This window comes from Symphodus melops (genome assembly GCF_947650265.1).
Source record: "Symphodus melops genome assembly, chromosome: 4".
NCBI classification, from domain to species: domain Eukaryota; kingdom Metazoa; phylum Chordata; class Actinopteri; order Labriformes; family Labridae; genus Symphodus; species Symphodus melops.
In genome coordinates this window covers 5,959,794-5,980,838 of record NC_136694.1, presented here as the reverse complement: position 1 = coordinate 5,980,838, position 21,045 = coordinate 5,959,794, and the positions used below count along the sequence as shown (strand labels likewise).

General features: G+C 39.5%; 2 protein-coding genes across 13 annotated transcripts in view; one reads left to right on the top strand and one right to left on the bottom strand.

Moving 5' to 3' along the window:
- LOC306822440 (contactin-4-like) overlaps nt 1-5,719 on the top strand; it is a 166,711-nt gene extending 160,992 nt beyond the window's left edge. For 2 of the 4 annotated variants that reach the window (XM_079341490.1, XM_079341489.1), the window contains exons 18-23: nt 627-861; nt 1,155-1,270; nt 2,175-2,361; nt 2,451-2,563; nt 2,660-2,828; nt 3,220-5,719. In XM_079341490.1, the coding sequence (XP_079197616.1) occupies nt 627-861; nt 1,155-1,270; nt 2,175-2,361; nt 2,451-2,563; nt 2,660-2,828; nt 3,220-3,311 (912 nt within the window). In that variant the 3' untranslated portion in view covers nt 3,312-5,719. Of the gene's footprint in view, nt 1-626; nt 862-1,154; nt 1,271-2,174; nt 2,362-2,450; nt 2,564-2,659; nt 2,844-3,219 lie in introns of all 4 variants that reach the window. The other 2 variants (XM_079341488.1, XM_079341487.1) reach the window with 1 other exon arrangement.
- A 3,680-nt stretch (nt 5,720-9,399) lies between these two features.
- Nucleotides 9,400-21,045, bottom strand: part of LOC306822436 (band 4.1-like protein 1) — a 90,155-nt gene continuing 78,509 nt past the window's right edge. For 8 of the 9 annotated variants that reach the window (XM_079341478.1, XM_079341473.1, XM_079341477.1 and 5 more), the window contains 8 exons: nt 20,214-20,264; nt 18,673-19,032; nt 18,069-18,197; nt 15,308-15,361; nt 12,582-12,677; nt 11,892-11,972; nt 11,667-11,783; nt 9,400-10,146 (listed from right to left, as the gene is read on the bottom strand). In XM_079341478.1, coding sequence (XP_079197604.1) covers nt 10,141-10,146; nt 11,667-11,783; nt 11,892-11,972; nt 12,582-12,677; nt 15,308-15,361; nt 18,069-18,197; nt 18,673-19,032; nt 20,214-20,264 — 894 coding nt within the window. In that variant the 3' untranslated portion in view covers nt 9,400-10,140. The remainder of the gene's footprint in view (nt 10,147-11,666; nt 11,784-11,891; nt 11,973-12,581; nt 12,678-15,307; nt 15,362-18,068; nt 18,198-18,672; nt 19,033-20,213; nt 20,265-21,045) is intronic. The other variant, XM_079341479.1, reaches the window with a different exon arrangement.

The window sequence follows — 21,045 nt, the reverse complement described above, 5'->3', positions numbered from 1 at the left end:
AGATGTTTAAGAAAATATTGGTTTGTTCAATTTAAATGATGAAACAAAAATCAAAACAAGCCATAAAAATGACTAGGGGACAAAATGAGCTTGAGAGCCATGTTTAAGTGAGTGATTGATTCCATTTAATCAATCAATCTCTATTTGCAAAGCAATTCATAACAAGCATCGGGACCCTTTACAATACTCATGAGTTTCTTTTTATGATTCTCATGTTTCTTTAAATACCCAGCTGACCCAAAGTTCAACTAGACCACACCTCTTCAAAAAAAGTGTTTTGATTGAAGTGAGTGGTTTTATAAACTGAAATGAAGTGTGCAGTTTTAACTGTTTGAGACATGTTATCTGGACAACAGTCACTGGTATGGTTTCCTGCAGAGTGCACTGTACTGTGTAATGGATGTGTGGAGTTATAGCTCTTCTATATATTAGACGTCATGCCGATGCTCTGCATGACTCAGAAATTGAAAAACAACATCAATGGTCTTGTTGTTAAATCATTTGTTTTCAAAAAATTATGTACTAAAATGTAATGTGATGTTTTATAAAGTGAATTAATAAGCGAAGCAGTTAATTGAAAATACATGCAAACGGTTATTTAGTGTAAGTGTTTTTTTTCCTTGCAGCCTGTTCCAGAGGAGCTGCAGAATGGAGCAGGGTTTGGCTATGTTGTGGCTTTTCGACCCCATGGCGCCACAGGGTGGATGCAGGCGGCTGTCCCTTCTGCTGAAACATCCAGATACGTCTTTAAAAATGAAAGCATCCAACCTTTCTCACCTTTCCATGTGAAGGTTGGGGTTTACAACAATGAGGGGGAAGGGCCATTTGGATCCGTGACCACTATCTACTCTGCTGAGGAAGGTAGGCATGATTGTGTGACACACATTGTATAGAGTAGCTTTATTTGCTATGCCACTAAACATTCACATATACACCACATGAAAAGATCTACTCAGGTTTTAAACAGCAGCAGTCGATATCGTGCTGCCAGCGTTCCTCCTATCAGCCCTTGCAGATGTCTTCCTCATACTTCTTTCCCTCTGTTGTTCAGATGAAAGTAATGGCTTTGAAACTGTTTTCGTATTCCCTCCTAGAGGGGTCATCAAAGCTCAGTGTTTCTAAAATCATTTAGAGTCTTTATGCTTTAATTCCAGAGCCTGGCCGAGCGCCCACCAGGGTCCGTGCAAAGAGCCTCTCTGCATCAGAGATTGAAGTTTCTTGGAAAGCTCTGCCTTGGAATGCCAGCAAGAAAAGAGTGTTGGGATATGAGGTGAGCTTGACTGAAATACCTTGTTTTTTAGTGCTTAATTTGTATGCAAATGTGTGTTTGTGTGTGCATCCTTGCACAAAACACAGGGCAACTAAAGCTGTTGAATCTTGTTCTCTTCCATTATTGATGAGCATTTCAGGCTCATGCACCTTGATGCCCTAAGACACAAAAGCTTTCTGCATGCATAATGGTCCTGCATAGTCCCATGCTGTGGGTTTAGTCATGTTTCTCTTGATGTTAACCTAAGTACTGTAACCAACTCTGATTAGCGTACTGATGCAATACTCTAAGGGATAAGACGTTTAGCTTCTAATCCACACAACAAAGCAGTTTCAGGCACTGGTTTTTGGCACAGTTACCTCTTGTCATCTTAATTCTGCTCATTATTGAAACCCAAGATGTAAATAAAGGCAGCGTTTTCATGCACAAAGTGCCTGAATAATAAATTGTTGACCACTCAAAGTCAACAGAGGAGCAAGGCCTGAGCAAACCATTCCTGTGAGGAAAGACAAATTATATTTGTGCTGTCAAGCGTGCCAGCTATTTCAGCCCTGACAGGCGGGGTGACAAAGAAAATCTGTTATCAGTGAAAGTGGATGTCAGGGGATTTTCCAGATTCTTCTTTTCCGTCTTTTTTTCCATTGCATATTTGACCTCAATTTTTACCACATAACTTAAACCAGGACACGTCTGCTACACAAATCCGAGGTATGTGAATCACACCGAGCAAAAGGCAATACGAGGTGACATGCTGCTTAAGTTTGATTTAGACCTGTTTAAATGTTCTATCCATTTGAGTGCACACGTCCCTGTTTCTTGTTTGCAATTCATTGACAGAAAGCTTTTAAGGTGTCTGTCCTGTTTTCTTCGCTCACATCTGTTGTTCTGCCTCGTTGCTTTTCAGCTAAGGTACTGGAGTAGAAGTGAAAAGGAAGACACGGCCAGTGTGCAAAGAACCATAGGAAATCAAACGTCTACTATTATCCGTGGGTTGAAAGGCAGTACCACATATTACATCTCAGTGAGGGCGTATAACACTGCTGGGGGTGGGCCTCCCAGTACCACTGTCAACGTCACCACCAAAAAACCACGTAAGTATCACTGCGAGGGATTACTGCCTGTCGCTCTGCAACTGTTCAGCTTTTCCTCGAGTCGAATAATGTTATTTTTCTACACTCAGCTCCCAGTCAGCCGCCAGTCAAAGTGACATGGAACACATCAAACTCCAAGATTATTTTGAACTGGGAACAGGTCAGGGCCCTGGAGAATGAGTCAGAGGTCACTGGTTACAAAGTAAGCACCCAGTTGCTTGGTGTTCAAAAAATGTTGTTTGTTGCCCTGGTGTCTGAAGATGACTTTTGATTTGACTTATTTGACGTATTTCCTCAGGTGCTGTACAAGAAGAATCGGCACAGCCGCCCCAACGTCATGGAAACCAACACAACCTCTGTAGAGCTAGCTCTGCCCACTGATGAGGATTATATTGTACAGATAAAGCCGTTTGGAGAGGGAGGAGAAGGCAGCAGTAGCAGGCAGATCACCATCCCGGGGATACCAGGTCAGTGGAAAGCTAGTAAGTGCCTCCTCTGTCACTCAGTTGAATAATCCTCTCCCCTGCGAGGGTTTTGCCAGAACAGATTAGATATAATAGTATCTAAAGAAACAGAGATCTGGATAATAATATGCTACATGAGACTTGCATGTACTTTTTGCCAATACTTGAACCTTAAAAATAGCATTGCATGTTAAAATGAGCTATTTTATGGAAGAGTACCTTCCATGTCTCTTTGTGCTGCTAAAAATATAACTTTTGAGCATTTTGGAATTAAGTGATTTCAGCTGGTAAGTACCAAACTAGGCTCCACTGAAGAAATGACATGCCAAAAGTCTTTTTTTTTTGTTCAATAGCAAACCAACTAACAGCCTTGTTTCTTTTCAATTCCTTTCAGGCCCCAACGCAGTCGGCTCTGCATCCAAGGTCTCAACTCTATCAGCACTCAGTACAATAGCACTGTCTTTCACAGCACGGACATCTTTATGACAAACAGCTTCCAGCAGACGTTGTATCTGATGTGCAGACAGCTCAACGGAGGAATGCAAACACAGCCCACTCTGGTGTGACTAGATCCATTCATTTAGATTTTAGAGGCAGAAGGAAGATGCTGAAGGAAAATGAAAAAAAAAAAAAAAAAAACACCATCGACATGACAGGAAAGGACTCCCATTCAGCACCCATGTTAAGAAAAGGGGAATGACTGATGTCGCGACTATGTTGTTACCAAAGCAGCTTTCATAAGAAAAAAAAAAAAGAAAAGAAAAAGTCTTAAATGCATCTTTTTGTATGACATGTTGAGCTTTTATAGATTTTTTTTCATAATTATTTTGATGTTGGTCTGGGCTTTCTGGGGTGAGAACAATTAAGTGTGTGGCAAATTACATCACTACTTATTCCGGTCTGGAGTTTAGGAATCTGATTGGACAATGCACCTTTTGTCTTCGAAAACATCTACATGTAACTTTGGTTGTAAGACACCATCATTGCTTATTTTATGAAGTAAGTGTTCTAATAGGCTTATACAGTATCCTACAACTCTGCATTTATGTATCAGCAATATTTCAATCTGCATTAACATGTTGGTGTTTGTTGATATTGGTCATATACAAGTACTGTTAGTGAAGAAGGGATAAACATTTCAAATTACGTCTCTCCAGACAGCACTTTCTCAAGAAAGTTGTCTGTTGAAAGTGAATTCAAAATGGACAAGATGAAATTTCTTCAGTGTTCGCTCTGCAAGAATGAGGGGGAACAATTGGGGGGGTTTCCTCTTAAAGAAAATCATGTTTACTGGCTAACTGCATAAAGCAAAGGTTCAGATTAATGTCAAATTTATCTAAATGCAATACTCACATACCATTTCTGCGTGTATATTCTTGTAATCATTTCTACTGTCCATACTGGCCCTTTGAAACATGTCTGCACTCTGTAGGATATGGGACAAAATCCAGGCAGTGTTCAGTGCAAAGCTTTAGGAATTAGCTTTAGGCTAACATTGATTTGTTGCTGTATACTAGCTAATTTTGCCATGAAATTACACACATGGCATGTTGATATTATGAGCTTTTTAAATGTGATACTTCCTAGTGCTCATATGTCACATGAGGTTGTTATTAGGATTACAAACAGCGCACTAAAAGCTTGAATTTGCTAACTGGGGAATACTTAAGACTCATATTAGCTTCTGCTGAGCTCCAGATTTAAATTTTGCAAATAACGAGGACTGTCAGTGACAATAGAAGTGCACTCAAAAGGGAGTGCTCCAGGGCCAGTAAGGACAGATTGAATGCATATTGCTACCAAAAAAATCTGTTTCCGTCAGATAGCATGGAAAAAACGAAAGAGCGTTTTAGCACGTCAACATTTTGTTCCCAGTCTTCTTGTAGAAGGGGATCAAGAACTTCCCGAAAGTCAGAGTCCTAAAAGCCATCCATGTGAGCTTGTTACCAGACAGACAGCACCATGCTCTACTGGAGAGCCCCTCCCCTGGGTTCCTCTAACTTTTCATAGGACTGCTTTGGTGAGCGGACCCTCGTGGCTGCCTCATGCTCCTCTTCTTTCAGTCAGCCCTGTGTTTTAGAGCTATTCTTTGCCTTCTGTGTGCCTCATCATATGTTCAAATTCCTCAGGTCCTTAAAGAGCCTTAACTTATCATGTGTATATCAAGAACATTAGGAACATAGAACAATGAAGCAGCCGCGGATGTTTACATGCTGCTGTGTTGATACATGCTATATGTGGCTGGGTCACTGATTAGTTTGGATGGCGTTCTGCTGTTTTGCATGGGATTTTGGCAATATATGAGGGCCTGGTGCATTTTTATAGGTGTGTATTCCTACGAAAAGACAATGCTGCTGATCTTTTCCTTTCCCATTGTCTCTTAATGCCATGTGGGCGTGCTGTGCTACAGAAGTACAGTGCATTCTGTATGTAGCTTGTAATCCAGTGAAGTAGTTTGTACTTTGAAGGGAGGTGTACTGTAGGCTACTGGGTCTTGCTTCGATGCAAGAAATGCATCAAGAAATGTGTAAAATACAGTTTTGTACACTTCAAATCATTTATATAAAAGAACCTTTCTAAAGAGATTATTTACTTTGTTTTTATGTAATGACTCTGTTTCATACTGTAGCTAACTGTTGCGCAGCATGACTGTGAGTCTTCTCTTTTTTGGCTATCTGCAAACGGACTGAATGGCTTTATAGGAACATGCGAGGTCCACGCATCTGACAGGTTTGTGTATAGGCCTATTGTATGTGTACCATGAAATCTGAACCATGATCAGCCCCCTTGTCTTTGCTTCTGTCTCAGTCAGCCCCTCTGAAATGTACTGCTGGTCTCCTGTTCATATACACCCTTACATGAGGGTTTCCTCTGTTGCTATTTGTTGTTTATACTGTGTTAATAAATATTATTAATTTATAGAACCAGACCCTCATCAAGTTCTGTTGAAACATATGTCAACACAAATGATCTACATACAGGGGTAGTTCCACTTGAACGTTTTCCTTGACTATGAAGAAATTGAATGGCATAAAAAGTCTAGATTTTACAGTTAAGTGGACCTAATGATTGCCATTATTTCATTAGAGTATACTTGAAGGATTAAGTACTCTATGTGGTAAGAAAACACAGTCTTCTGACTACTCAAAGCGCTTCAACACTGCAGGTCACACAGAGCCTTTCTCACCTATTTAAACTCTGATAGTGAAGGATTCCATGTAAAGGGGTCATCAGAAGTAACTAATCTCACTTATACACGTGTATACACCGCTGACGAAGCATTGCATTGCATCATTAGACTTGAAAAGCTGCACAAAGATCTCAATTTTTTTTATCTCAATAAATCCTATATTTTAAATGTTGGCATTTGTTAAAAATAAGTAATCTCTTAAAACAAATCCAGTGTTTGTTCTGTGTGACATGGATAATTTTTAAAGGCCCTTAAGAGGTATTAAACACTAAAATGAGACGTTTTCAAAGCCTAGCAGTCAACTGTTAGCAGTACTCTAAATGATGAGTTAACTGAAAGAGTCATTTAAAGAAACAAGTGTTCTGAAAGTTTTGCAGATTAGTCTTCTAACATGTATGCTAAAAATATATGTTTTCCCTTTATGTGCTCACCGACAGTCGACCGACAAACGACCGGCCGCCAAGATCATCATGGTACTTATTATGTGTATGCTGTCTGTATAAAGTGTGCTGGTTGCAGATGAACACTAGATGGCACTAAGCCCACATAGTCACTTTGAGTCTGCACTGATGTCATGGCTGAAAACATTATTTGTGTTTAACTGCAATGACAATTCCATACAGAAATTATATAGAAAACACATTTATTATCTATTATCATTTATTACATGTTATGAATTATTAATCCGTGAAAGTCATCTGATAATATGCACACATACATTTGAAAACTTTAGGGATAAATAGTTGGGGTCCAGTATCTTGTCCAGTCAATGTTTGACATACTACAGCTCAACCAGAGACAGTGTTTGAATCATACTGAGACATTTATTTATGCATGTATGTTTTCCATTTAGACTGAATGCAAATACAGCAAATACACACCACCAAGCACGAGGGGAATGTAGAGCAAAAGGCAGTGGAGAATTGAAGGTGGAGGCTAACAGCAGAGTCATTTAATGCTCTTCACAGAAAAAAACAAAACAAAGACATATATCCACAATCTGAACTGTGTTGGTTTTTTCTACCTTTAGTGGGTCAGTACGTGATTACTTTTTGCAAACAAAAAGTTCTGTTTTAGAGAGACTTTTTTGTCACTAATCTCAAAGTCACAATCTATACAAGACAGTACTTCACGTTAATGACAGTTCGTGCTCACCTTGAGCAGACAGAAGAGGTTGTTTCTACACCTGCGTCCTGGTAGTGATGAACAACACTCTCAGCTGACCACTGATAACTGTGGCTCATGCTTCAATAAACACATAAAGCCACCCATTCAGCAGACATTTCTGCACAGGTGTCCTTCCAATCTTACTTCACAGCATTAACCCAGAAGCACTGTGTGTGTGTGTGTGTGTGTGTGTGTGTGTGTGTGTGTGTGTGTGTGTGTGTGTGTGTGTGTGTCTGTGTCTGTGTTCTTGTCATGTTTTCTACATGGTTTACACAGCTCTCTGGATATTCAGATATAAATACAAGCTCTCCACCCTTCAACTCACCACTTCGCCCACAATGCACATCTTCTCTCCTGATGCCTACAGCCGTTTCTCTTCCATCAGCTGTCTGACCAATACAGTGGAGGCAGACTTTTTATTCCAGCAGTTTACAGTTAATGTGCTGCAAGCACAACTCTTTACAACAGTCCAGTGTCTCATGACCAGTGAAATAAAACAAAGCAAAGCAGAATATACCATCTCGTTTCCTCGGACACATTAACAGCAGTTTGACAGTTTCAGGTCAGGATGAGAGGATAAGACAACATTGGTGACAAAGCCATGGTCACAAGTGCTGGAAAAGCTTCTTTGAGTATCACTAACTCTGTGTTATAGGTTTTGGTTACACATCTTTATGCATGAGAGTTCACAGTTTTCTCCCTTTAGAGGATAGAAGACAGAATAATGGCTGCTTATTGCAAATCTTACGAGCAGTGTGCTTCACTGCTTATGTTAACAGAAGCACAATGACAGCAACACGGGTAACATTGGTCAGGCTTGATTAGAGGGACTGTTATGTGTGATAAGTGATGCATAGTACAGTATTAAAGGTCATCCAAGATATATGTTACAGCCAACAGGTTTTTGTGGCAGACAGCTGCAATTGTCGTGCTATAAGTCTCGGCGTTGTCTGTGAGGGGAACAGGAAGGAAAAACACAGGCCACACATTCACCACTCCTATAAATACAATTACAAACTCATACACCATCATTTAAGATTAAATCCAAAAAAAGAAAAAAAAAAAACAAGTACCCATGTTAATCTTGTGGTTTTGAACTTCTCAGGCAGTGTTGGTGAGCATGCACATATCTGTTTTTTCTTTAAATCATTCTCTGATGTCGTTTTTTTAAATCTGCAGTGACCCATGTTTTTTGATACTGCAAATGAAAGAAATGACACTAAAAAAAAAAACCTGATTCCCTTTAAGTAGCGTAGCATGCTGGCCACTTCTACCTTATTAATGTGGTTATATATATTGAACACTTTTATATGCACACAGAGTTAGCCGTTACCTGGAGAAAAAAACAAAAAAACAATGAATATTAGCAACTAGCGCTAAAAGACCTATACAGACTCAAATTGAAATAATAGCGAGATAACTCCAAATGAGTTAATGTCTTACTCCGCTTGCCAGATATTTAATTAGACATCTGTTTACTAGCTGTTCAGCTCTCCCTCTAAGTGGATGGAATGAATGGAGATCTTTCTGACAACTTGATTGACAGGGGAGCTGTTGAGACGTTAAATCTTGAGAGAACAGCGGACCACCAGATATTTCAGGCTGAACAAAACCAGGAACGGTTTTCCCGGCAATTCACGGCCTTTCTCCTCATTGCATCATAACATCTGGAGGGATCTGTGAGATATTTTTCTTTGATAATGTAACTGCATAATAAGCTTCTCTGTCAGAGGTTTTGGCATGTGTGTCCACATGGAAGACTGAAACGTCCAAAAACACAAGAATAACCCATAAGATCAGTTTCATAATGGGAGGAATTAAAAACAAAGTAGGGGGAAAAAAAATACATGTTAACACTTCAGAAATGTCTTAGATAAAACATTATTTATAATAAAATGTCTTTAAAAATGCTTTAACTGTGCCCAAAACATGTATCAAGCATTTCTTTATATCGATGACAAGCAGACATTGAATGATGTTTGCAACATGGGAGGACAGTGTTGAGAATATGTTAGAGAAACTGGGACCAAATTGGCGGTTCCAGCTGTTCATTGAGGAGTGCACGACTGTCCTTTATCAGCAAGGTCCATCAAGATCACAATGTGTCCCACCACTGGCCCAGTGTTGTTTTTTGTTTACAGTTTCCCTCTCGGTGCTCTGTCCCATCATGTCAGAGTTTCTTACGAATGTGTATTTTTCTTTTCATTCCCTCAGCTATTTTGTAATTGAATCATGCAGATTATAATCATCTGATATTATACATATTTCATAAACAAGCGACCACTGGACATAAATTAGATCCTCTATAGATAAAAATGTAAAAAGCTAATAAGACAGCTGTTTATATACTGAAGGTGGCAAAGCCAGGAGGTGACAACAACGAGCAAAAGGCTTCATCTTGCCACGTGGCACCGACCTCCAGATCCCCAAATACCCACCAGCATACTTTTCACCAACTCTTCTCTACTCTCATGTCTTCTTCTTTTACAAGAGTAGCACAAAACAGATATTTGGGGCATTGTAGAAAGCAGAAAGTTGAAAGAGGTTTGGGTTGAAAATGCAGTCAAAAGGAGCCAAAGTATATGAAATAATGTGCAAAGTTTTAGACAATAGTCAAGGTGAATTTAAATCGTGACAGCTGTGACCAGGTTTAACCTTCAATCCTGCAACACTCCACTTGATTGAACCAAGTGATAAATCATCCACTAGTAGTCTTTTCTTGTTTCATGAGGAGATGGTGAGGGGACGGGACAGGACGGGGTGCAGTGATGGGTCAGAGGCTGAGTCAGTTTGTGTGTCTAAAGGGACAGGAGTGGAGGTCGACTGCTTGATGGAGCGCAAAAAAAAAAAAAGGTTAGGGAGTCCTCATCAATGGTGGTGTACGGGAGGCTGCGACAGGAGCGGGGCAGCTGAGGGATTCTCTCTCCTGCCCTCCATCACAGGAGCAACAGTGACCAATCAGGACTGCATAGAGACAACAAAACACAGACGTGTCATCACACACAATAAAACAAGGGCATTTTGAGACGGAGACATTTGATTCAATACAGGGTGTGCATCGTTTGCAGGAGAAATTTGAGGACCGACTTTGTCACAGTAAATCATCGAAGGCTTTCCCATTCTGAAGGCTTCTTTAAAATGCCGACAACAAACACTTTTTCTCTTCCTGGCTAAGGAAGAATCTATGTGGTGCATTCTTTGTGGACCAGCAATTAATTGTGCACCAATTGAAACAGGCTGGCATGTGCTTCTGCTTTTTTAGGGGTTGCGGGCTGGACTGACACGTCAGACTTGCATCCACTTAGGACTAAAACCATGGGGCGTGAATTAGGCCATTTCACCCTGAGTATTAAATGTATGTGACTGTTTTTAAAACAGTCAAATAACTATGAATACAAATGTAAAAAAAGTGGCTTTTCAACTTTAAAAGTATGTTTAACAAACAGGCGGATGAAGTTTAGATGTTGTGTGGGATGGAAAAGGCTGGGCCCTTCATGTGCTGTCTCCTTCAAAGAATGCTACACCTGAATTGGGACAAAGCAAGTGAGCACAAAAAATGTGATAGCAGAGACAAAATTGATGAAAACATAATCGGTGATGAATTGATGTATTTAAATGTTCAATGGGGTACCTTATGCACAGCCTTTATGTTCTGAGGTGCGCGTGGTTGCAGGAGCAGAAACAAACTCATTCACAAACTCGTTTCACCTGTGGCTTCCTCAGTCAGCTGGGGCAGGAATGATCGATCGGACATCGTTTTAACTTTAACTTGAAAAAAGCTGCCTTGAATTCTTAAATTCTGCCTTGAATTTTTGTCTGCTTGATATTAAATCAACTCATTTAATTTCTACTGTTTGCCTTATTTAATTCACTGTTTTCACATCTAAAATGGAATTGTCCCTGCAATAATTGTGTTGCTTAAAGGTCACGCATTAAACTCCCAAATCCACTCTGATCCTGTATTTAAGCATGCCTACAAACGCCTCTATTCCTGCCCTTACTCAGAACAGACTGTTTCTGTGTTTTGCAATGAAGCTGGGCTTAAGGGCTTGGGTGGTTCGGACTTTCATTGACCATATTCTTTTGTTTAAAGTGGAAAGCCAGATTCAACAGGCAGAAAAAATACCTAGCTATGGAAAGGGTTACTTGTGATGTCATGAAAGGAAAATCTCCAGAATGGCAAAGGTAAAAGATAGAGAAGTCATTATTGGGCTTATGTAAACACGGTAGGGACACAAAGTCTATTTTTCATGTATTTTTTTTGCCCTATAAACTCAAAATTTGTGATACAACAATTCAAGCAAAACACTTTATGGCTACCTAGTTTCATGTCTTTGTTGTTGTTGTAAAAAAAAAGGCATTCTAACCAGAAAGCTCACACCCCAGGTATCCCCTAATCTCACTGGGCCAAGAGCAATGTTGACCCAGTTGGCCCTGTAAGTAACTGATGTTCACACAGTGTAGTCATTCACATAGTCACATACCTCTGCTTTCTGCTTTAACTCCTCAGTAGGAGATTCTGTTTCCCTGATAACCACAGCTTTTGTCACCAACATGTCGGGGTGCTGCTGCTTGGCCTCTTGGATCGCCATGGCAAGGGCCTGGAAAGATGAAGCATCGACATATGGTTTACGCACATATATATTAACTTATGGGACTATATCGGACATAGTCCAGGTGACACATTATTAACTTAAACTTCTTTGCACCTGATGTTGGTCCACATCATCATCTCCTGTGATTATAATCCTCTTCTCGATTCTAGTTTCTGAGTAGCCTCCTTTCACGGTCTGCAAAACACATTCATAGACACAAGTTTCATGAGTCGTCATCTCACTCGCATCAGTTCAAATTTATATTCAACATTGGCCCCAAAAAAGTGGCGTTCAAAGTTATAATTGCATTTTCATAACTGCATCCATTAATTAATAAATGAGGCAACACATGTGAGCGAGTTCAGGCAGGGTGAGGAGGTCGAAGCTTAGGCGCCAAACACAAACTATGTCTTGCTACAATGAATACTGTTCTGACTGAAATGTATTTTAATCCTTGACGTGTTCAACGAATGTCTCTCACATGTTTTTTTTTTTTCAGAAACCTCAAGTTATTAAAGGATCAGACAGTTTACTCCGATCACACACATTCTTTAAAACGTTGAATATATCATATGTAATGGAATGAACAGATTACAATGTTTTGGTACATTTCAAATAACTTGAAAAATAAAGGTAAGTCACTGGTAGTAATCTGGAGCCTCTGGTAGGGTATTATTTTGTGATGCTACATTATATGGAAAAAAAGAATTAACAAAATGTATGTGGAAAGAGGTGAAGGAATACCTTTAAATTGTACCATAAAATACAGACGTTAGTGGCCATGGAATTAAAAAAAGCCGTTACCTTGGTTACTTGAGTCGTGGTTGCCGTGGTGACACTTTCCGCTGTGATGGTCAGCGGGGACACAACCGACTCCCTCTCCTGGGTACCCGGTTTTACCTGCAGCACATTTATTAGAAAAGAGTCACACAAATTCATCACCGACTGAGAGCCTCCTCCCCCTCAAGATTTCTACTGGGAAAAATCACTCATGTAGGCATCAGGTTTTCTTGAGAGTAACTGACCTGTAAAAACAAACAGATTTAGATCAAGTATTCTCTGCTGAGTTATTTAGTTTGTAGTCACATTAGCTGACTGTATTTACATTTTAATAAAGGGGACCACATAGCTGAAGGTTTAAGACAAATCCCCCTCTTTCCACTCAAAAGCATAATCTATCTTAACTGTGAATTATGACAGCTTTGTATCCCAGCATTTTAGTCACAGTGTGAAGCTGGCATTTACTCGAAAGTAGAGGAGAAAAAAACAGGTTTTTATAAAAAAAAAAACCCATCATATTCTTCACTAATGAAGGGTAACATTTCAATAAAAAACATATAAATAGAGTCTGTATAAATACACACATTTCACATATAACGTATTTGCATAGAGTTTCTGCCAAAGGACTCCAACAGAGTAATTCTGCTACCTTGCTGCTAAGGGTTTCATACATACTCCTAATACCAGCTAAATGGTTTGGGATGCTCCCCAAGTGGTGAACCCTCCATACGAGAATGCAAATGTAGTGGTAATGTGGAGGGAGAGGGTGTAGGAGTTAGATGAAGGCCCCTTAAATTGAGTCACTCCAGACATAAGTTATGTAGGTTTGTATAGAAGAGGACCTGTGTAAATGCCAATGAGGATAAAAGATTCAGTTTCTAATTTCACTGTCCCATTTTTGACAACATTGGGGATGTACATTTTTGAAAAAAATTCTTCCATTAACGCTGATTTCTTCCGGTTAGATCATTTTGAAAATTGTGAGCTGTGCTTTGGAAGAGGAACATTTTTTAAGCTGAGCTGTGAAAGGATCATGCCATAGTGTTATGAATTGTTGAACCACTACAACTACATTTCTGGTGTTTTATTATCCAGAGTATATGAATTCATTAAGGCTCTTTTTGATGGGCATCGACTTGAATCCCTTTTCTCCCATATTAAAGGAGCCCTGGCTTCAGGCTTATATATGGGGTCACCTCATATCTTAAGCAGCATGTCAAATTAAAACAAGAAAACCATTATTAAATGATGAATGATAAGCGTATTGAAACAAGAACCACTCCATGACAAAAACCTAATTAATCTCTTGATGAATTAAAAAAAAAACAGCTATGATTAGGACACCATATCACCGTAATGAAACTTTCCTTTTTTGTAGATTTTTTTTGCCCCATGGACAAAGTGGTAATTTGTGTGTCTCTGCTGACTTTGTTCTGTACATGTTTCATCTCATTTTGTCTTCTTTTAACAGTCATTTCACTTACTATTTGTTTAAAGGCCCTCATGCAGTTAGTCGTTCTGTCTGCCATTTATGTGATATTCTGTTTGTCAACATGTTGCTTTTTTTTGTGACTTCCTGTTTTATTTTGCTGACTGATGTTTTGTATGATTTCTAGCCTGGCTTCCTGCCTTTGTTCGGTTTCCCGCCTTTTGTCCCAACACACCTGTATCTCTTTTCCCATTAGTCAGACCTGTATATATGCCCTGCGTTTTCACCAGCCCTCTGCCAGATTGCCATTGTGTTCCTTGTATTTCATGCTTTCCAGCCACTTTTTCCTAGTGTTTGCTTGCCTGGTTTTTTCTGACTTTGGATTTGGATTTTGGAGTTTGGATTATCTTGTTTATGTCCTACTGCTTTCAAATTGCTTTTTGTGTCCTGGACTTCTCTGCAACTGAGTCTGGTTTTGAATTGTTACAATTTACCCCTGCAGCAGCAGTTTCAAGCATTACCTGTAATACACAAACAATTTTCAGTCATGGGATCTTTTTGGCTTTTAAAGGTCATAAAGAGAGATTGTTGTAATTACAGTCTGTTTCACAACAAGTTAAAAACTCCTCACAGGAGCTTTAAAAAGGAGACATTTCCATGAATCATCTATCGTAAAGTGTAATAAAGTAGAGGGTTTCAAGGTCAACTGAAAACTGAATGTATGTCGTTGATATTTTAAACAGTTTGATCAATGTACATAACAGATTATCACCGTTTTCTGGATAGATGGCCTCTTATGAAATACTGAGACAAAACACAAAGACCTTGAATCTGAGATAACTGTGGGATTGGTGCATTGTGGGATTAACCAATCATAGAGTGTGAGGAGAAGATTCTTTTCTTAACTAATACTTATCATTCATCAGAACATTAAATAAACAAGTAACATGTCTACCTTGCAGAAGAAGAGGGATTCAAAGAGACATTTATTCATTAAAATGATCAGATTTCTCGGTGTGAAAAACACATCTGCACATACAGTAACTATGTTTGCACTCAGAGGTATCAGAGATGTTCCAAGAATTGGGGAAGGCCTGTAACTTCAGAGTCAAACCACTGAGTTGATATGACGACATCAAATACACACATTCACAGATTACTCACAATCCAGATATGATTTTTAAACATTCATCACTGTCACTGTTGTTCAGAAAAACAGAAGAAAAAAGGTCAGGCCTGCAAAATGTACACACACACACACACACACACACACACTGCACAGGCTGTCATACTGATGTATTGTGTCTGCACAGATACTCACAGGGGAGCCATTTTCTTTAGGGGCAGCAGAGGCAGCCTTCCGCGGGCTGAAGTTCTGAGGACAGAGACATGCAGGATGACTTACAAACAGTGAAATCTGTGGCAGAAGACTTTATTCACTTCACACTGCCAACTATGATCAGATATGAAGAAATGGAACAAGTGCTCACACAAAGGTGCTTCACCTTATTTAGAATAGTAGTATATTGTATATTGGTCATCCAAACAGCTTAGAGGACATTTTCTTGTGTTTCATATTTTTCTCAAAATCTTTTAATTTCTACTTCATAAAGATGTGATGTTTGTAATAAACCAACTAATCTGCCAGTCATTAACATTGGAAGACATTAGCACATACAGTGACTTTTGGGATTGGCTTCTTTCATTGAAGATATATACCGAAATGATTAATAAACTGCTCATCAGTCAAAAAGCATTTCATTCGGGAATCACTGTATTACTCTTGCGGTTCTCTTTTACCAGCAGAGTGTGCTAAAGTATACTGTATGGATTACAGCAAGCATCATCACTCTCCGGAGTGTCAAGTTGTGACGCTTGTACAGTATATGTGTAGTTACTTTCCATTTGAGTACCCATCTTTCCATCTTTAAACATCTTTTTCACAAGTGTGTAACAACTGGATTTGAGAGATCAACACAATACATGTTTACACTTATATCTAAAATTTCTTTTGGGTGAGTAATGTCCGGGGGAAGGAACTGTGCATGTTTCACTGTCATGATTTCGCGTGGCACTTGATACAGTTGTTAACGATAAGCTAGACTATGATTAATACATTGTATTGTCTCCTTGGGGAAGTTTGTACTGCAAGTCCTGCAGACATTCAGCTGCCACCACAGTACAATCGTCCACCACATTTGTTTTTCAGCTCAATATCAAGGCTCACTGGAGCCTTTGTTAATGTCATTACCGGTAGTAATACCTGTCAGATAAAGCCGGCTGAGGAAAGCAACAAGCAGGTTCAAACAACACATTCACACATTTAAGATTGCCTTTTATTCCTCTCATGGTTTACTCTTATTCAGTTTGTTGATTGCTTGTTTTGTTTCTTAGTCATCATTTTGTCTTTTGTTAATATTCTGTCCTATGTTGCTTGTTTCCCTTGTCTTTATCTTAATGTTTCCTAAAGTATTTAATGTTTCCTGTTTTATTTTCTAATGTATTATTATCATTCTGTTTCTCGTGTGTGTATTGCTGTTGTTACATTCTCGAGTCCTCTGTGTTTCTGTAATTTTTCCTGATTAATTTTGTGGTTCTTGTCCCCAGTGTTTCTTGTCTTTTCATCTGCCTCTGTGTGTTTCCCTTAATTTTAATTGCTTTGACTATGTTGTGTTTTCTGTATTACCATTGTGTATTTAGTCTCAGTAGTCCTTCCCTCTTGTTGCTTGTTCGTTGTCAAACCTCGCCCTTCTTAGTTGTCAGCTGACCTCTGTGGTTTCTTGTGATTCCTCGTGAATCACTTTGTTTTTTGACCTTTTGTGGATTTTTTCAGTTTGGAATTTTTTTCAATGTAAGCCTTGTTTTGCCTTTTTAGTTTAATCAATAACTTTGTGTTCAGCATCTGCAACTGGATCCAGTTTCTTATTTTTCTTAAATGTTACAATTATTGAGTTTGTGTGCTGACATTGCTGTCTGTATACAATAATGCCAGTGCTAAATATTGTATAACAGGGGAGAAGGGTGTTCTCAACAATGTGACATATTGACCCTCCAAAAGCTTCAAAGTATCAGTTCAAGTGAATTCATGGTGGTGTGTAAATTTATAAAGTTTTTGTTATCTGCCATATAAAATGTCATACATTTGAGAACATTATGTAAAATATGAGATGATCTCTTAAGCTTTGTGTAAGAGGGGCAAAGGTTTGTTTTAAAGTATTTATACGACTGACAATCAAACACAGCATGTGTTGCCTTCATGAATTGTTTATGAGAGTAATCGTAAAGCTGAACAAATTCTTTTCTTACTCCACTCTGGCACGCCTGCTCTAATTTAAGACTGCTGACGGCACTACAGATTTTGTGTAATTGTTAAGAAACTTGACAAGAATGACATGGCACCCTCTGCTGGTAGAACAATGTTAGTGCTGGAGCCCTTTGACAGCCTCAGCATGACATCATCCTCCTTTTGCTGCACACACACACACACACACACACACACACACACACACACACACACACACACACACACACACACACACACACACACACACACACACACACACACACACACACACACACACACACACACACACACTACTGTCTACTGTCATAGTCTGAGATCTTTGACTCGACAATAATGTGACACTTCAAAGCCTCCTCATGATTGTCTGAGTTCATTCACATCATAAGCTGAATGGCTAAAAAAAAATCCAGCAATAATTATATTTTAATAAGGCACCTGTGGGAGAGGCTGCCAGCTCTAAAATCTTTGCCACAGAGATGAATGGGATTCGCACCTGCTTTCATCCTCATTAATGCACTGTCAATGCTCTAATCACTCCATAATGATGCTATTATGCCATCCTCGTCCAGGGAATATGGCTTTCACATCACTAAAGCACAAAGGGCTTCCTCCTAATCAAGTCCAACTTCAGAGTCCTGCCAAAGTATTTCATTATTCAATGCCAGTCCATTTGTGAGCAGACTGCTGAGTTTGGTCCAACGAAGTGTGGTTCTCAACATACTGTACGTGACATATATATTCATATTGTATGTAACATTGTGTCTTACAGTTTCTTTACCTGTGGTGAGATATTCACAATGTTGGGGTGGATCTCTGATCCATTTGTATGGTTCTCTGTCTTGGTGTCAGACCTCTTCAGCATATGAGCCATATTTACAGCACTGGGGTCTTTCTTTGCCACAGGAGGCTGTGTAAGAAAACAGAGTGTATAGTTTAGTCAATTAGTTCACAGCAAGACCCCTGGAGACCTTCATCAAGCAATGCATTGCTTACAAGCATGACAAGCATATCTTAAACACAAAGAAACTTCAGGAACAATCACAAATATTTGTCTTTTACTGGTTCGTTCAGCTTGATGACAATATGCAAATGATGCAGCAGCAGCAGGGAGACACTCAGCAACTCAAATAAAACAGGTTAAACATGTATACATTAACAAAGCAGATACATTAAAAATGAACAAAAGGGAATAAAAGCTGCTTTTAATGAAAATATGAAACATTAACACATAATATAACAATATTCAAATGAAACGGGATGGCTCCACGAAAAATTGAATAAAAAAACAAACTGCATGTAGTTATGGCAACACAGTCCAGCCAGAGAGGGGGAATCCAATAGGGGGTGAGGATGATGAAGGATGAATACATTCGTCTGTCTACCTCATAATGAGTTCCCATCTCAGGAAGCTTCTCATCCATAGGAGACTTGTCCCGGGAGCCCATCAGACGGGCTGAGTAGAACCTTGAGGTCTCCTCAAAGTCCTCCCGGCCTACTTCAGGCTGTCGCTCCCTCTCTCCCAGCTCTGACATTCCTTTGGAAAAGTCATCAGAGCCCGAGTGGAGGTCCATGATGACTGTGAAGTCGACCTCAGCCTCCAGGCTGGATGTGGAGCTGACTGTCATGCTGGAGCACTTGCGCTCAATGCCCAGGTGAGTTTCCCTCATGCAGGCCACTGTGTCACGCTCCTGCTCTTCCTCTGAGGTCATGATCGGCTGGGGCCTCCTGTCCCCGAGCTCCTTCTGGACCATTAACACACCAGATCACCAATCTATGTTACGTCACTGCATATGGATGTATGATGAAAATGACAGAGAATGGACTGGAAGAGTAATCGGTGGTGTGATTGCTGGGATTCTCAAGAAAAGATCCACAATACATCATGTCCTGAATATAGAAACCACACAATAATAGTCAGGAGTGCAAGAGATACTGAAAGTAGAGTTGGGGAAAAGTAATGATTGGAAACATATATAGAAAAGGGAATAGTTGTATGCACATCACGTAGGTTCAGGGCAATGTAAAAACAGCAGACGAAGAAACGGCACAAGTTTGGACTAGAGGTCTTCAGGTTATAATTTCAAAAATGACCGTATCAGCATTTGAGCAAGTCTGGGGAACAAATCATCTTCCTCAGTCTGCTGGAAACTTCGATAGGACAGTACTGTACACGAAATATGGTTTCCTGTTCCAATATTCTGTGTTTTATGATTACTGTAGAAACTGACAAAAGCAGGAACTACCTATGTCAACAAATTTATTTTTTATCAAAGAAGGTAGAACTGATAAGGAAGCTAAAATAACACATTGTAGAGACACTGAAATGTCTCTGGGCATGCCATTAAAAGGAGTAAAATTAGAGCATCTTAAACAATGTGTGTAGGTCCCTGCTATTAAATTAAAGTATTGAATGAAGTAAACCCTTCATCATGACCTTTAAATGGCTTCTGTAGGAAAAACTTTTCAGGTTTCCAAAAACAACTAAACACAAAACAGTTTGACTGAACTGCTGTGCAAGACATGATAAAAGGATCAGGAGCAGGAAGAGGTTGGATACGATTTGATTAAAATGTAGTCCCTGAGGCAGCCAGTTTTAAGTCATGTCCCTTATATTAGATCGAATTTGTAATTGTAATTAAGTAAAATGTGGATTATAACAGTGACGGACAAGCGCTAAAGATTCTGTTAGCATCACACAAACTAAGTTCAAAATCTGAGGATTTGCATAGAAGACAGCAGCTGAGCAGTTAAAAATTAACACTCCCTTCTTTACAGCTTTAAGCTATTTTATATTTATGTCAGAAGAAACTGGTGCAGTGAGTCAGGAGGCATGCAGTTTACCCGCAAGGGATGCAGAGAGGGAAAGAGATGGTGTAAGTCAAGGGTGGAAAGTATATGGTGGGTTTAAATACAAATGAGTAACCTTGAAGTCAGCAAACGGCTCTTCATAAATGGCAGGAGTAGAGACAGGCTCCTGCAGGGGGAAGCAGAGGAAAGAGAAGAGAGAGCATCTAAGGGTTAGCATAAGCAGAAGTGGCCAGTGGACAAACAAACCACCGCACACACAGACGTCCTTACAGCAGAGCTTGACAGAGGCCTGACAATATTAGTCCAGTCATTTCTGACCACTATTATCACCTTAAATGCCCTCCTGGTGAGCGAGGCTCAAAATGTAAATGTAGCCAAACATTTTCAAGAAGCTAATGATTCAGTCATTTTGGTTTCTACCAAATATCTCAAACCAAAGAAATTTAGGTGATCACTTGGACGGGATCTAGGCCCACTTGCTCTTTTCAGTTCAAGCTGGGTTAAAATGGACTCAGGCACACATTTCAAACTCTACTCTCCAGCTACACAGCATTTAGTAATACAGATCAGAGCACAGAAAAGAGCCTACTGCAAAAAGAACTATCTACAGTCCAGACTGTTTTATAAGCTGTTTGCATAAGCAGAGGCAGGACAAAAGAATCATGCTGCTTGAATCATGAGCAGGTTTTGTTTTTAGTGTAGCATCTATCACCCTTTGACTAAATATGAAAGCATTACAACACTTTGCACCTTGAAGTTCAACAGGGGACTTTTCAAATATTGTCAAATCAAAATGTAAAATGCCCAATGAAAAGTTCCCAAAGCTTTTAAAAGCCTCTTAAATTGACAGTGCGAAAGCGTCCACATGTTTTTAGAAGCTCCTAATACTTTCCCACACTCCCCGAGTTCAATCTGATCTTGATATGATTGTCACTCGCCAGTGAGAG